Consider the following 17,855-nt stretch of genomic DNA (forward strand, 5'->3'; position numbering starts at 1 on the left):
AAGAATTATCATTTGCTTATGTGATATCATGCTGAATACTTTCACTAATCTGGTGTTGTAGGCTTACCTCTATCTTTATAGAGGAGCCTTGTTGCGTTTTTTCAGTGTTAAACATTCACTAAAATGTTAAGTACATTCCCAGTGGCTCATTCGTGCACTGAACTGTTTTCAGTTTAGAATAATTGTTTACCGACGCCGACGGAGGAAGACTCTGTATTGCTTCAGCTTTGTTTTCGTAATCAGTTTGGATCCTCGTTCAAAAAGCTGTTGTCTAGAAAATGAACAAACGTGTTCCACATGCTATAATCAATAAAAGATAACTGGACACAGTGTTAGAAGTGTTTTCCCGCATGGTGTAGAGACTTGAGTAGGTAAATAATCATAGGTGATGGTTCACGTTAAGCAGTTTTCGGAAATAATGTGCACACGGTGGTAGATTTATTAACTTTCCACGCAGCAAGGCAACTCGCTGCCCAGTGGTGCAGAAATGTGCCATATATGCTAAGATGTGCCGTAAATACTAAAATGTGGCGCACTTCTACTTCCATTCTGCTGGCGCATTGCAGACTGCTGAAAGCTAATGCTGGCACCCTTACATCCGGATATAAGAGTGCCTGCACTACAGGCAGGATTCTTTTTATGCAGGAAGGGAACGTCGCCTCAAAAGTACCAGAAAGCAGCACAATATGCTGCATTGCATTATGTTTTTTTAAATAATCCACACAAAGCCACTCAAATCGGACTTTGGGTAATTTAGTAAATCCAGAAAAAGATTGTGCATCAAGCTGTATTTCTTATGTCATTGATGTAGAAAGTTCCCCTTTTAGCATGGTTAGCCCCCCACCCCCCTACACTTTTTGCCTGGTATTGATGCTAACTTGACTGAGTGTGTGCTTCAATCCTGCTGACCAGGCCCCAGCACCAGTGTTCTTTCCCTAAACTGTACCATTGTTTCCACAAATCGCACACCTCTGGTACACAGTTAAGTCCCCTGTAAAAGGTACCAGCGAAGGTTCCTAACAGCTGCAGTATGTATTGTCCAACCCTAAGGGACCCCTCATCAAGCACATGCACACCACCATTGCAGATTGTGTCTGGTGGTGGAGAAAAAAAGGTAAAGTCGACATGGCCCCCCTTTCCAGGGGACCATTCCCACAAACCACTGCCTGTAGCATAGGTAAGTCACCCCGCCAGTAGACCTTACAACCCTAAGGCAGGGTGTGCTATACTACAGATGAGGACATAGCTGCATGAGCAATCTGCCCCTAGTGTCTAAGTTCATTCTTAGATATTGTAAGTGCAGTGCGGCCGTATTAAGTACATGGGCTGGGAGTTTGTCATTACGAACTCCACAGCTCCATGATGGCCTCACTGAATTTTGGGAAGTTTGGTGTCAAACTTCTCAGCGCAATAAACCCACACTGATGCCAGTGTTGGATTTATTGTACAATGCACATAGAGGCCATCTTACAGGTGTCTCCTGTATTTTCCCCAGCCTTTCAGTGCAGGACTACCACAAACAGACAAGTTTCCGACCCCATGGGGTGAGAGCCTTTGTGCTCTCTGAGACCAGAAACAAAGCCTGCTCTTGGTAGAAGTGCTTCACGCCTCCTCCCTGCAGAAACTGTAACACTTGGCGGTGAGACTCATAGGCTAAGGCCTCCTGTTAGAGTGCCTCAGGGCACTCCAGCTAGTGGAGATACCTGCCCCCGGGCTAAGACCCACTTTTGGCAGCAGGTATGGTGGGAAAATTAGGAAAAACAAGGAGGAGTGACCACGTCAGCTGGGACCACCCCTAAGGTGTCCATAGCTGAAGTGACCTCTTCCTTGCAGAATCCTCCATCTTGGTTTGGAGGAGAGGGACCAATAGGGAGAGGAATGAGCCCCCCTCCACAAAGGGAGTGGGCACAAGAAGGGTGTAGCCACCCTCAGGGACAGTAGCCATTGACTACTGCCCACTGACCCCTGCAACACCCTTAGATTTTGTATTTATGGGCAATCCTGAACCTTACTCACCAGATTCCTGGTGATCCCAAGAAGAAAGAAGAATGGTTGACAGGCTGACTCCAGCAGGGTAGACTCCAGATAACATTTGACTTGGCCCCCGCCCTATCAGCCTGTCTGCAGCTTCAAAGACCCCCGCTACAAGAAGGCAACGCATCCTGCAGGACCAGCAACCTCTACAATCCCCCTGAGAACTGCCTGCCTGGCAGAGGACCAAAAACTCCAGAGGAAAGTAGCCAAGTGCAGAAGAAACACTCCAAAAGGACTCCAGAACCACTCAGGATCTGCAAGACCTCCCTGCTTTGCACCCGACACCCACGGCCCAAACCCATGTGGCCCACTGGACCAGAGAAGGTGCCCAACCTTGAATCCACCCTCGGTTGACCCCTCCTTGCCAACACAAGGATACCTACCGCATTAATCCAGAGGACCCCTTGACCGCAACCTGATCTGACGAAGATACCTGATGCCCAAGGAGACCCTTGGATCCTCAACCCCCTGGGGAATCTGACTAACGGTCCAGAAACATCCAGCAGGTGCCTCCTTATATGTTTCCAGCCTTTGGTTTCCTGAAACCGACCCCCTGGACCCAGCCTTTAGCATCTTTTGTGACCCCGGGGTTCTCCCTATTGAAAATCATTGGGTGCCCAACTCTGTGTTTTCACCCTGCACCTGGTCACCCCTGAGCTGCTGAGGGTATGTGTTTGGTGTGAACCTGTGGCCCCCCTGGTGCTGACCTAAACCCCGAGGCCTGTGTCCTGGAACCACTGGTACTTACCTGCAATCTGCCTTCAACTGAGCACCCCCAGTCCTCGTAGGATTCCATTGTAAGCCAACGCCAACTTGGACCTCTGCACCCAGCCGGCCTCTTGCGGCGGTGGTGAACTTTTGGGGTCAGCCTAAGCTTTGACCTGCAGGCATCCTGACCCCTAAAGACTGGAATTGTAAGCCGTGTACTTACCTTTTCACTGTGCTAATACTCGCCCTCCCTGGACTCTTTTGACTCCTATGAAAAATTGCACTGCCAGCTTTTGAAATAGAAAAATGTTACTTACCTGTAAACTGCCTTACCTGCACAAAGCAAACAAAATACATTTGATACATATGCTTAATACCTACAGACAACTGTACTTACCTGCAACAAAGACCTTCTGGTTTTAGAAAAAAGTAAACAAATATATTTTTGCTATACAAAACAATTGGCCGGGAGTTAGTCCTTGAGTGTGTGCCTGATTTCATGACTGTGTGTGTACAACAAATGCTTTGCAGTACCCTCTGATAAGCCTAACTATTTGACCACCCTACCACAAAAGAGAGCATTAGTATTATCTCTTTAACCTTTGTTAAGCCTCTGGGGAACCCCTGGACTCTGTACACACCATGCCTCACTTTGATATAGTATATACAGATATACAGAGCCAGCTTCCTACAATTGATACATGTTAATGGTCTGTATCTCGCTCCTCAAGGTAAAGCAAGTGCTGTGATACTGAGGTTTTAGAAATGGGAGCCTTCTTACCATGGGTTTATGAGTATGAGGGAGGTGTCTGGATTATATATGCATCAATCGCTGCAGCTCGTCAGGGGCCTTATTTTGATGGTATGTGCTTGTGTGGAGAAGCATAGAAATGTGCTTTGTGCCACAATGTTTTTTTAGAAAATCGTCTGATAGCTTTGCATTTGCCCTAGAAACAGATGCAGAAAGCAGCTGTGTGCTCCTAATATTTAAAGAAATGCTTCAGTGCACTAACCATCTCTCAGGTTTTGCAAAGGCAAAAAAATTCCCATACTATACCACTTGGTTCAATTTTATTGTGCGTGTTTTTTGTGCCATTTTCCAAGTTTTTCAGATGAGAATATATTTATATTTATGGTATTTCTAAAGTGTGAAGTCAGCCAAAAGGTAGCCGAGAGAAGTACATGGCCTAAGACAATGTTGAAGAGAATGAGTCAGAGAAGAGAAAGCTGGGTTGTAGGTGCTTAATGCATTGTGATGTACTGTTCATTAAAGAAGTGAAACATGAGGATGGAGGATAATGCCCTGATTACTTACTGGTAATCCCCAATGCTCTTAGTCCTACTCGTCCTCGATCCAGTCCTGACATCATGAGGTTATCCCCTATTCAGGCAGGGAAAAAAACAGGTAACACTCTCCAGCCGCACCCACCCTTCAAGGCAGGCATATAATCAACCACCAATAGAAGGACTTCCTGACATACCAAGCCCACAAAGGCCTGCACCAGGAGGGTGGAGGGTAAACAGAACTGGGTCGAGGATGAGTAGGACTGAGAGTAATGGTAAGTATTCAGGGCATTACCTCTAAGTCCCCTGTCCTCAACCCAGTCCTAACGTCATGAGGCATACCAAAGCAAATATCAGAAGAAAGCCATTGTATAGGCTGGAAGGAAAGAAGCAGACACCACGCAGCCAAATAAATGCAGTGAGTTTAATTACTACACAAAGACAGTCAGAGTGAATAGTTCCCAGCAACAGTCTGCAGAACATCATGACCAAAATTTCCAGAAACCGGCTGGGCACCGTTCACTGTTCAGCCAATAATGCCTGATAAAAGTAGAGTCCGTGCCTAGGTCACTGCCCAACAAATCTCTGCCAAATAGACCAAGGGAGGGCCAGTTCGCAAGGCGGACCAGATAGGGACCTGCACACAATGCCTCCCTTGGGCAGGATGGAAGCCCAGGGAGGGCAATATGCCAGTGAAGAATGGTGCGCCAAGATTGGTGGGCACCTTTTAAATCAGCCAGTCCAGGTGCACCATGGTATGGTAAAGAGGGGGACAGGGAGGGCAGCCATACATTCAGCTCCAGGACCTGGAGTGTTGCAGGACCAGGCGGGACTTTTTTCATCTTTGTCATCATCCTTTGTGGAGCTTTGGAGTGAAGGACCTTCATTATGGGGACTGGACAGATGACAGGGTTTGCTCTTCCATCTCCACTGCGGACCAAAGATGACAGGATTGTGAGAGGCACATGTGTACCCCTCTTCAACCACGCACTACAGGAGACAGCATGGAGAGTGATGGATAACAGCCAGACCTGTGGATTCCACAACATCGCAGCCAAGTAAGGAGGAGCCGAACGGCAGTCAAGGGCAATAAACCAGGCACCTGGGATTTGCCAAGCAGAGCTAACGTCCAGCACAAGTAACATAAGAGAATGTTTGGGTGTCTTGTCAGAGCTCCTGTTTTTGAAACTGGCAAAGCCGGTTTATTCTTGGAAAGTGTGAAAAGGGGAATCCAAGTCGCACTATGTCCCCACTGGGTTTGGGGAGCGCACACCAGAGTGAGAGTCATTTAGTAATTTAGATGGAGTCACCTGTGGCCTGAGGTCAATTTCATAGTATTAATGTGGAGTTGAGGGCTGTACTCCAGGTGTGTCTGTAGACCTTTATCACCTGTAATCTGGACCAAAGGTCATTACAGTGGCCATAAAGGGAGGCAAGGATTATTGCAGCCACTATTCAGTTTCAAGACCAAGGGGGGGGGGTATCTGCTGGAGAGACTCTAAAGCAACATTTGTTGGGGGCACTGTGCAATCTAAGAAAAGGCCACGGCGGTCGTTAACATTTTTGACTGAGGACAAATTCAAGCATAAGCGGAGAGCAGAACTTCAATTTGGGGTGTAAGGAGTCACATTTGCACCTTTTGCATCGGGGAATTATTAACTGAAAGGTAGACCAATCAGAAGCTATTGAATCTCAATTGTATCATGTGTGGTTATTGGCCTCTGGTGTTCTGGGGATTCCACCCTATTTATCATGAGGCGAGTCCCCCCTTGCAGTCTCCTGCAATAGCAACTTGTGCCCAAAGGCATTAATTTATTACTTTAAAACATTATATTTAACTCTGCACTTTGTTCATGGGTAATGTAATTAGCCAGTTAAATGAAAATATTTATTTGCGTTGTACAGAAATGTTACAACCAAATTGTGGCCACCAGAATTGTGACAACCCTCTTGCAATCATTTTTAAGAGACATAGTGGCACAACCGACTATGCCTTCTCAAAGGAAACCTATGTATTTCTGAAATGGGCACATGATACGGAGTTTAGGAGCAGTGGTTATTTGTACATCTCTAAATCAGTGGTTACCCATACTAGCATATGTTTTAGAGGGCATTTTTCTAAATGGCAACTTTTTTATGCACTGGCTTACAATTGAGAGGCACAAATGCAGCAAAACCAGTTCATAATAACAAATGTGCTACTATTCTACGCTCCCACAAGTGTTTCGATAAAAATTATACCTCACTCGTATAGGTAGGCCTAGCAGCCGCGACAGCCTTTCCCAAAGATGCAACATGGACGCATCAGGTTTTCCCATTGAAAACTGACTCTTTTTTTCAATGTGGGTAGCTCTGGATTTTAGACCCTAGCTCAGCTGGCACCTAGGGAAGCCTAGCCAAACAGTACATATTAGCAAACTAGACACCTAGGGGTATCCAGGGTGGGGTAACGTGCATGGCTCTCACCATGTTTTCTTTTCCCAGAATCCCTTGCAAACCACAAAAACTGACTAGGCAACCTGACAATTTTTTTTTAAAATAGACACCTGGGGTATCCAGGGTGAGCTGACTTTTGTGTCTCTGACCAAATGTTTGTTTACCCAGAATCCCTTACAAACCTCAAACATTGACTAGAAAAACAAATTTTCTTTTCATTTCTGTGAGGGAAAGTTTTGAAATCTGTGGGGAGCCTCAACTTCCTTCAACCCGCATTCCCCCAAGTCTCCCAATAAAAATGGTACCTTACTTGTGTGGGTAGGCCTCCTGCCCGTGACAGGAAATGGCCCAAAGTGCAACATGGAACCATCCCATTTTTTCACCTAAAACGGACCTTTTTTTCCAATGTGGGTAGCTCTAGATTATGATACCTAGCTCAGCCAGCACCTAAGAAAACCTAGCCAACCTGTACATTTTAGAAAACTGGACACCTAAGGGTATCCAGGATGGGCTAATGTGCATGGCTCTCACCATGCCTTTTCTACCCAGAATCCCTTGCAATCCACAAATGTTGACAAAAAACACATTTTCCTCACATTTCTGTGATGGAAAGTTCTGGAATCCGCAGTGAGTGACAAACTTTCATCCACCTGGCATTCCCCCAAGTGTCCTGATAAAAATGGTACCTCACTTGTGTGGGTAGGCCTAGGACCCGTGACAGAAACTGCTAAAAACAAGGTCAATAGGAATCCTCTGGAGAGGGCTCACGTTGACCTTGGCTTGAGGCATTCCTGCCACAAGCATTAAGCCAAACCACACAAGTGTACCAGCATTTATAGCAGCACAAGTGGGGTAATGCAGAGAGGTAGGAATTTTATGGAGTCCTGCTGAATCTGGAACTTTCCATCACAGAAATGGAAGGAAATTGTTGTCATTTCAGTCAGAGTTTGAGGTTTATAGAACATTGTGAGTGAGAAAAACATGTGGGATCCTCACAAGGCACATCACCTGGGACTCCCTGGTTGTCTAGTTTTCAAAAATGTCTGTGGTTTATAAGTTTGCAGAGGTGGCACCACAGCAGTGCCTCAAATACCACACCTACCCCTACTGCTTATCTCCCAACATAGAGATTTAGGGACTTTTTTGTCCTTTTCTCTTGGGCCATCCACACAAGTGGGATAATGTTCTCATCAGGAGACAAGTGGGAACTCAGGGTTGTATGAAACCTGTGGCTGTATGCAGATTCCATGTCTTTTCATCACAGAAATATGATGAAAATGTATGTTTCTTTCCAAAGTTTGACATGTGCAGGAGATTCTGGTAAAATTGCCTGGTAAGAGGCAAACAATTTATGTACCCCGGGACTCCCTTGGTTGTCTAGTTTTTAAAACTGTGCAGGTTTGCCTAAGTGCCAGCTGATCTAGGACCCAAAATCCACAGCTACCCATAATGAGAAGAAAATGAGTTCTTAGTAAGAGCCATCTTACAGCCACAGATGTAAATCTGATACTTAATTTTTAAAGTTAATCCACCGCTTACACTGGTTAGCTTTAGCACTTCCAGAAATGATCGCTTCAAAGCACAAATACTTATCAAAGTATCTGGATATTTAAACCAAGACTCCTGAAGGTGAGCCTTAAAGCCACATCAAGGCACCACCTGCTTTATGGTCCGTTCACACGTCATTCACACAACATACAAAAGATGTTCAGACCACCGGCCACGGGCACAATCCAACCAGCCAGTGCACTCACATCAACATATCTCCACCATGCAAGGGCCTATCACATTCATATGCCACAGGACATAATCAGTATGACTACATTTTACCACCTGTCAAGTAACTGCCTTCTTCTTTCTGAACATTACCAAACCCACACCTAGTGAAGCTTTACTAAAGGCTCCGGGGAGAGCCATGTGAGGCTCAGGAAGACATCTCTTTTATGAACCTTTAGTGCATTCTCTCTCCTAAGTCTAACTCTGTCCAGTTCGTGGATGCAAGTTGGGGGTGTCTGAGTATGCCCCCAAAGTGTAATTTCTCAAACTGAGTAAGCATATCTACCTTTGAGACTAAGGCAAACAGACTGCAGAATTTTCTGAAGTTCCCTAAAGAGAATGTCATAAACTATGAAGAATGGAAGTTTTTTACACAGAAGGTAGTCCATGAGAATGTAGTATAGGTCCCATCCACTATTATGTGAAGTGCTATGACTGTAATGCACTTATCATACAGTCAACTGAACATCTACTAAGTTCTGACAGAGGATGAACATGGCAAGCAGGTTAAACATTTACTGACATGAGCCATAGTAATTCAGTATCGGGGTGAGTACTGCAGCAATGGGTTTGAATCCATATGTTAAGAAGTCATGGCATGTGTATCTGTGCTACCTTTACTATCTGCCTTCTATCTACACAATATCCCAGAGAAAGCACACCTTCCCTAATGTTTTCTTACCCATTCATGTCTCTGTCCTCATCAGAGTTGTGGCTAATCCAGTATAATTGCCAAGTGAAACTATACTAATGCCTTCAGTCCCTAGCTACTTGAAGCTCAAGAAAACATGTCTTTCATGTGCCATTAGCGCACTTACTGTGCTAAATCCAGCTCCTTCCAGTTTATGGATGCAAGCTGGGGCCTCCGAGTGCCTTCCTAGGCCTATGCCTCAATTTTAGCAAGCATATCTACCGTGGAAAGTAAGGCAAACATGCTGGGAAATACTGCCTAAGTTCCCTAAAGTAATAAATCAAACAAATGCCCTAGGGGACTCATTGACGAACACTTCTACTTTTGCTTTGTCGGCGTGAAAACTCAATTACTAACATATCATACCCAATGTTACTGAAAAATGGTTCAGGACACAATATCTTGCATGATGATTGTTTCCACATCTTATATTAAAGATGTCAAAAGATTCATGATATAAGATATTGTGTCCTCTACCCCTTCTCTATAACATTGGTTATGATACAAGTTACTAATTGAGTTTGCACATTTTCAAAGCAAGTACAAATCTTAGTGAATAACTCCCATGGGACATTTGTTTGACTTATTACACTTATTCTGGCTCTCATGGGTTATCATGGTGGTCCGTGGGAAATTGTAATTGTAATTGTATTTATGCAATGCTTACTATCCCTGATGAGGCATCAAAGCACTTTTCGGAGAGTAGCACACTAATTGAGAACACAAAAGAGTTAGTGGTGGATTAGTATTAGGAAATTTGAGTACAGTATTAATATTAGTATAGGGAAGTATGATTTAAGTTGAGCGGAGAACAGGTGAGTCTGTTAGTTGGATTGAATAGACAAATGGAGGAAATAGAGGAGGGAAGAATCCAGAAGTGTTATTGGGAGATCATAGTAGTACGATGAGGTTTGGGATGTGTAAAGGAGAGCTGGAGGAGGGGAGAGTCTGTAGAAAGGGATTGGGGAGATCATAGTAGTAAAATGGGGTTTGGGATGAGTGAAAGGAGAGATAAATGAGGGACAATTTAGCAGGGTTGTTTGGGATATCATAGTAGTAAACTGAGGTTTGGGGTGAGCCAGGAGGGGTAGAGAAGAGAAGAGTCTAGAAAGGGTTATTTTGGAGATCATAGTAGTAGAATGGGTGTGGGATGCGCAGAGAGTGGAAATAGAGGATAGACTGATGACAGTGTAGGGTGATGGTGAGACAGAGTAAAGCTTTCGAGAGAGTACTTTTTCCCTCTTGTACAATAGGACTAAATAAATATATAGATACATGATTACATAATAAGGTAATATGGGCCAGATGTCCGTAGATGCAATTTTGCATTTCCTAAATAGCGACTTCATAGAAATCGCTATTTAGGAAATGTAAAATACTATGTACCAAGATACGGATTTCCTAATACGGATTCCTACAAAGTAGAAATTGCTATTAGGAAATTGCAAATAAGAAAGCCCATGACATTTGTTACAATGGGCCGGTTTTGCATTTCCCAAATAGCTTTTTTATATTAGGAAATCCCTAGTTGGGAAATGAAAAACCAAGGATGGCCATGGGAAAAAGGCCCCCCGAAATGCACCACCAAAATAGTGGTGCACATGTAGAGCACACATATGCCCATGGGGCATGTGTGTGCTCTATTGCACTTTGTAAAAAGCATTTTGGGAAGCTTTTTATTAAATTGGACATGATTACCATTGACTTGAAGTTGATGATAATGGCATTTCCTAAATGCCCAATTCACATTTCGGAAATGCTTTGTACATCTGAATAGGAATCACAAGTAGGTAGTCCCTCTTTGTGCTTTGCTATTCAGAGGATCACAAATTGCAATTTCTACTGGGTAAAAATCACAATTTGCAATTCCCTAAATGGCTTTGTACATCTGAAAAGCCCATTTTGCAATTCTTAAAGGCCAGAAATAACGATTCAGACAATTAAAAAATGCAAAATGGCTTCGTACATCTGACCCTAAATGTGTAAGGAATATAATATATTGAGATTTAAGTTGTATCATATAAACACAAACTTTAAAAGAGTTGCAGTATTTGAAGTTAATTAATTTGTGCATTTTTATAACATTATTTCACCTTTCCTCAATATTTCAATAGTAAAATGCTTGTAGATGAATAAAGTTATTATTTACCTATTGTGATAGATAAAATAAAAACAGAGACTCATAAGCATCTAATCAAACAACTTATTTAGAAACAATGCACTGATCTATGAACATATATATATATATATTGTCAAGACTTTAACATTATACATGACAGGGTACTCCGTGTCAACATTGCATATGTTCTGTCCACTTGTATGTGCAGTGTGGGGACTATAATGCACTTGGCAATTAGCAAACAACATTCTGACGGTGGATAGAGGTGAGCAGGCAATAAGGAAGTCCTGAAATATTGAAACTAAAATTCTGTGGCTGCTTGCTTAGCGAAGTAGTTGTATGTGATGGTAGGTATCCATACACAGCCATTGAAAAGTTTACCTAACAACAGCTCCAAATCAGTGAATTTTCCAGTGCTTCACTTTTGCATAATACAACATAAAGCAAGTAGGAAAACACAGGGCTGACTGAGATGGGCACTTGGGACATTAAATATGACTCTTCTACCTCTTTCCCTGTTTAAACAACATAGTCAAGCCTTTTGTATGAGTAATGCAATCAGCAAAGTGTCACTTCTGCAGCCTTCTCACATCCTCCAAAACAAATGAAATGGGGGCTGCTGCTAGAGTAGCAGTAAGACTTTCAATAACAGACAGCTGAAAGTCAAGGAAAGACATGATTCTTCATGTGGTTGTCTGACAATAAACAACATACGCATTGTCTGTTGCCATCTGGATCAAGTGGGTGATCAATTTCTTGTACCAAGTGCAAGTTTTACTACTCACATTGTATGGTTGAAGAACCTGGTCATTCTTATCCATTCATCCCATGTACTTGTTGCAATTAAGTATAAAGGTGGGCTTATGAACTTGGGCCATCTGATCCCAAACTATGACGGCAGAAGTGCTCTCATCATGAATTTTAGTGAGCATGTACACATCAAGCCTATCTGAGAACTTGACTGAGAGCTTTTCATTAGAATTTGATGCAGACCTCTGGATCTTCTGAAGCTTCTTTCAAGCAAGCTCCTGAGGGAATCCTTTGCGGTGACAACAAACTGTGTCATAGACAACAGTGCTAGCTTTGTATAGCTCACTGAACAGCTCTACTCCTGTATGGAAGTTGTTCACATAAAGGTTATAACCTTTGTGAAGAAGTAGCTTGACAAGATCCCATACAATTTTTCTTGTGACTCCTAACATGGGAGGGCAACCTACAGGATTTAGATTGAAGTCTTTCCCTGTATACACTCCCAAGCTGTACACATAGCCCGTAGTGCTATCACCTAGCATGTACAGATTGATGCCATAGAAAGCTTGTTTGCTCTCAATATACTGCCTGAACAACAGCGACCCTTTGTACAGGATCAAGGAATCATCAATGGCTATATTCTTGGAATGTAAATCTCTGGAAACCTGGCAGACAAATGTTTCACAACAGGCCTAATTCTGAACAACCTGTCATGGTCTGGAAGGTCCAGCGACAATGCTGCAGAATTGACGTTGAAATGCAGCATGTGCTACAATAGCAAAAAACAATCTTTGCTAATGCTCGGTGGGAAGATGGTGGTTACCCAAATTTTGCGGGTAGACCAGTAGGACTTCAAGGTTGTTTCTGCACTAACCCCATTATGAGCGAAAGGCCCAAAAATATCTTGAACTCCTCAAGTGAAGTGTGAGTAAACTGGCGCACCCTAGAACGAGACCCTAGAGTGCCTCACTGCTTCCTCCGAAATTGTTCAGCACACAAGTTTGTTTGCTGCACAATTTGCTCAAGAAAGTCAACATCTAAAAATAGATGGCTATAGTCAATTGGCAAAACGTTAGCAATCCAGCACTGCCAGTAAAAGGTGGAATTTGAAATTGAACTAAATTGGAGGGCTGCCAAGAGAGCACTCAATCGGTGCTTGCCGTTGCACATGCCTGCACTCTGGGTTGGTCTAACCTGCTGTGGTTGCCCCTCTGCACATACCATGTTTGACAAGGGACAGCATGACTGTCATCATCATGTCCCTCAGAATCACTAGAAAATGAGTTGTCGGATGGAACTCCACCAACTGAAAAATTCCTTCCAGATTCAGCTCCATTTTCCTCTCCCTCAGATGCTGTCTCAGTATCAGCTTTCTCAATCTCTCATCCTGCCTCAGAGCTGTCCTCCATAGCCCATGTTAGGGCTTGACCAGCAGTCATCCACTGAGACGCCATCTAAGCTACTGGACAAAATCATCCTTCTAAACCACTATCCCACATAGAAGGCAGATATGTTGTTCTGAAACAGTTGGTGGGTTTGTGCGTAAGTAATGTGTGCAACAGTAAGTAGCGACAAAGTCACTTTAGCTTACCTTCTTTCCTAAATTGGCAGGTTCTCCAAAGACACTAAAAAAGACAAAAACGACATAGGGGTTCATTATGACCCCGGCGGTGAGTGTTAATGTGGTAGTCGTACCGCCAACAGGCTGGCGGTACATACCGCCACATTATGAGAATGGCGTGATGGCTGCAGCCAACCCACCACTTCTCCACTCATACCGCCATGCCGGAGATGGCAATCTCCAACCTGGCGGCCGTTATAGCACCGGCGGAGGCATTTTGATCCTGCCTACCACCATGGTTTTCGTGGCATTAGCAACACCACAAAAACCATTGTGGTAGGCCCTACTGGTGACAGGGAAGTCCTTCCCTGTCACCGGTAGGTGGCTCTACTACCCCCTCAACATCCACCTGATGCACCCCTCCCCCCTCCATCCCAAATCCCCACCCCCTCCATCCAAACTCCCCTCCAACCCCTCTGATCGTCTCACTCCCCCTCAGCCCCTATACACGCACACATCCGCAGACACGCACCACGCATACACCCAATCACTCAGACTGGCATACACGCATCCAGACATGCTGGCACACATTCTTACACACACTCACACTGACATGCAGACACGCACTCACTTCACCATTCTTACACGCATTCACTCACATGCATACACCCACGCAAACAACACTACACACACAGATGCATTCACGCACACACTTACATATTAATGCACACAACCAGACACACACATAAACCCCCGTCCCACTCTAATGTCGGAAGCCTGACTTACCTTATTCTAGGAGGTGTTCCAGCAGGGAAAGGGAAGGGCCGCTGCTACCGCTAGCAGCGCCTGCCAGCAGAACACCACCAGGCCGTAATACAAGTCATGATATGGCTGGCGGCGTTCAACTGGCATGGAGGTGCTGGTGGTAGCAGCGCCAACTTACCACAGTCCGCCAGTATGATCACTGCCGGATTCCACCCTTCTTGTGGCAGATGGATGGTAGCCGCGGTAACAGTATTTTGACAGCCATCACCGCGGCGGTAGGCGGTTTTTACTGCCAGTGACAAAATGAGGGCCATAGTATTACTTCACTTTGCCACACACCCGTCATCACAGCCTTCAGTGCTGTTGGAGCCCAGTGCAACAATCATTTTTGGTGTCCCCCTCCATGACCTCCTCCTTTGATTCCCTTACTACCACTCGGTAAAAGTGCCCCTCGTCTCTCCATAGCCCCTCTCTCACATAGATTGTGTTTTAAAGCGCTGGTATTGGCTGGCACTAATCCCCTCAGTTATCCACATAAAATCCAGATCTGTTCTTTGCAGAAGGCATACAGGCATATTAACCCTCTGCGCTACTTTATAGCATGTCAAAACTGCCACTAGACAAAACTCCGATCTCTCTATGATGGTCGCCAGTAAATAATTATAGTTAAAACCTAGGTTACAAAGGAAAAACATTTTTGGACTTAGCTATATCTTTGGCGCCGTTTGACAAACCCATGATATTTTCTCAAAAAAGTGTTGAGTTGGGTCTTGTTGTGCATGAATGATTTCTGGATGATCTGTCAAGGGGGCAGAGAAAGGGGGGGTGTCAAAAAAGTGCATTTCCTGTGTCAAGTCCCATATAACAAGACTACGGCCTGAACTACTGGATGGAATTACACCAAATTTGACAGAAAGATATCCCTTGGTCCAGAATATGCACTCAATTGTGTTAATTTACCTTCTAAGGGGTTTCTTAGATATTTTATTAATTTGTTCTTTATCCATCATCAGGACATTGTGATGCAGGATGACATCAATATTGTGTGTTGTTGAAGGAATTCTGTGCTCTTGGTGTTGTTTGCTTCTGTGCTACTATGATAGATGCATTAGCAGGGACTTTTGAGGCATCAGAACTACTTTAGAACTAGATATGTATATCATCGCTGGTTGCAATTTGAGCATGGACGTCTCAACATTTGCGAATGATCACTTCACAGATATTTGTAGGTGAGACATTGGCCTTATATTCTTCCCTATACAACTCCTCTGGAATTGGCTTCCCACTCGTTTGTTTATAATGATCCTTGTTTTTTTCTATAGTCACGTTTACTGGAATTGGCCACTTTTCAGCTCAAAGTAAAGGAAGATGACTGTGGAAATGTTGCTGTTTTAGCAGATATTCAACGATCAAAAATGTACTTGTTCGTTGATGTATACATGTTTGATCTAGTCTGTGAAGCACGGAAACGTAATAAATATACACACACAAAGCTTTATGTTTAATTATAGGCCACGTTTATTTTTGACTGGGTCTAAATAGCCATGGTCTAAAAGGAAGACGATAGTCATGTGGGAATAATCCAAAATACTTTAATTCTTTAACATGTTTGTTGATAGAAAAGCTTCTAGGCTCATGTGGTGTGACCTAATGTTGCCTGTACAAAGCAAGCGTTAGCACAATAGAAATAAAATCAGTATTAGGTGCATACAGAAAAGTACCAATTTGTAGAAATATCGAAAATGTTAGTTTAGTGCTCATTATCTTGACATTACTGACTCTGCTTCATTTAACAACTTGTACTATATTCAGAAAACAGAGGGTGTTAACCATTTACTCATCTATGTGTTAAAAAATCTTCAGGATTTATCATGAAACATATTTATACTAATGATGTATGCTAATTAAATGAATATATAAATATTGAATGTAAGCTCTATATAGTATGACAGACATGTTTTTGTTTGTTTTAGCCACACAAAGCAAATAAATTGGCCCTGTTTCACTTGAACTAGAATAGAAATGTGTTGGTCTATGTTTATTAATTCTTCCAAAGTATATTAAAATAATCATCTCCAATGTTTTCGCAGCAATTTAACTGGCTGAATTTCACAAACGAAATAATGTCAACGGTGACAATTCCCATCCAAATGACAGAAGACATGATTGTTTATGCTCCGGATTACCTGACAAAACTTCAAAACATTCTTATTAAATATAGCGCAAGGTAATTACAGATAAGTACTTCTAAAGGGCAAAGGGAGATTGAATTTTCATCCTACAATGTGGAACATCCACTTCCTCTCTTATATCAGTCGTGTAAATTTGGCGGTTTTATGGCCTGATTCAAAATTTGGTCGATGGCATGATGTCTATCAGGGTGGCAGAGGGCATTACGTCTGCCACCCTGAAGGACCCTGATAAACTAACCCCCACCTTATTTACAGATCACTCTGACCTGTAGTCAACTGCCTGTGCTTCCACAAGAACAGTGTTACCTCGAAGGCACTGAAAGACAAGTGCGTGGTTGCCATCTTTCAGCTGACAATGCACCAACCATTGTTTTTTAAAAACAAACTCACAAAAGAAGAGGTTGTTTCTGAAACCCAGAAAACAACGGACCTCCACAGAATGGGGCTTTTCTAAGGGTTATTTTCTTTTTTTTCTATCCCGTGCAAGAACGTGTTTCATCTAGACCATCTGTTCTAATTAGGCCAGGTCTGTCTCTTGTCCATACTCTGACGGACCCTATGCTGGCGGCCCAGCAATTACCTCTCTGTGCTTTCCTAAGAACAGCCGTTCCTCTGAAGGCACTGCAAGTCTACAGTAGTACATCTTTCAGGTGAACATGCCCCAAGTTTCTTTTTTTTTCAAAAAACAAACTCACAAAGGAGGCTCTGTTTCTGAAAACCTGAAAACTAATTACCCCTCACATCTGGGAGTTTGGGGGTCATTTTTCTTTTTATCCATTCGGTGCCATAAGGTTTTCCATCAGACCGCCTGTTCTAAATAGGGTGGGCAGTCTGTTGTCCTTATTGGTGGGCCCTCTACCGACAACCTGTTGAAGTATGTTTTCAACAGCAGAACCAAAGGGAGCACTGATGTTGGTAATATGATAGCCTGCTTGACTCTAAATAGAGCAGGTGGACTGAAGATTTGGCGGACAGGGTACTTGCCCTTATTTGTGATAAAGTACTATGGCCCATATTAAAAAAAAGTGCCTCATCAGAGCTGGTGCACCACTTTTTCTGTACCCCTCCTACTGCACCTAACAACACCATGGTTGTGGCAAATTTATAATACGGCGCACCATGGCAATCGTTACCACAATAGTGTCAACATTGTTTACGCTATTGTGGTACTTTGCTACACTACCATCACAAATTTTTACACTAGTGTAGCACAGCGCAAGGAGGCCCACGGGTTTCTAAGGGAGCATCATTTTAATGTCTTCTCTGAGCAGGTGTTAAAGATGATGCCAAAAATGGCTCAGTGAAATCTGTTAAATTTCACTGTGACATTTTTGCGGGCTTCCCAAAGCTGGAACGGCCACATGCATACATCATGCCTGTTGCAGGCATAATGTGGCGCAAGGGTTTACAAAGTGGCACAATGCATGCATTGCGCCACTTTGCAAATATGGCGCATGGAAAAAGCCAATGAAGCTGCGTCTTAACATCAAAACAATTGTGCTATGGTGGCACTAAGGTGGCTCTTAAATATTCCCCTTT

General features: G+C 43.5%; 1 protein-coding gene across 3 annotated transcripts in view; it reads left to right on the top strand.

The window, feature by feature from the left end:
- MME (membrane metalloendopeptidase) overlaps positions 1–17,855 on the top strand; it is a 352,340-nt gene that overhangs the window by 170,786 nt on the left and 163,699 nt on the right. For all 3 annotated transcript variants that reach the window (XM_069213314.1, XM_069213315.1, XM_069213313.1), the window contains exon 11: positions 16,215–16,351. In XM_069213314.1, the coding sequence (XP_069069415.1) occupies positions 16,215–16,351 (137 nt within the window). The remainder of the gene's footprint in view (positions 1–16,214; positions 16,352–17,855) is intronic.

This window comes from Pleurodeles waltl, chromosome 11, assembly GCF_031143425.1.
Source record: "Pleurodeles waltl isolate 20211129_DDA chromosome 11, aPleWal1.hap1.20221129, whole genome shotgun sequence".
NCBI classification, from domain to species: domain Eukaryota; kingdom Metazoa; phylum Chordata; class Amphibia; order Caudata; family Salamandridae; genus Pleurodeles; species Pleurodeles waltl.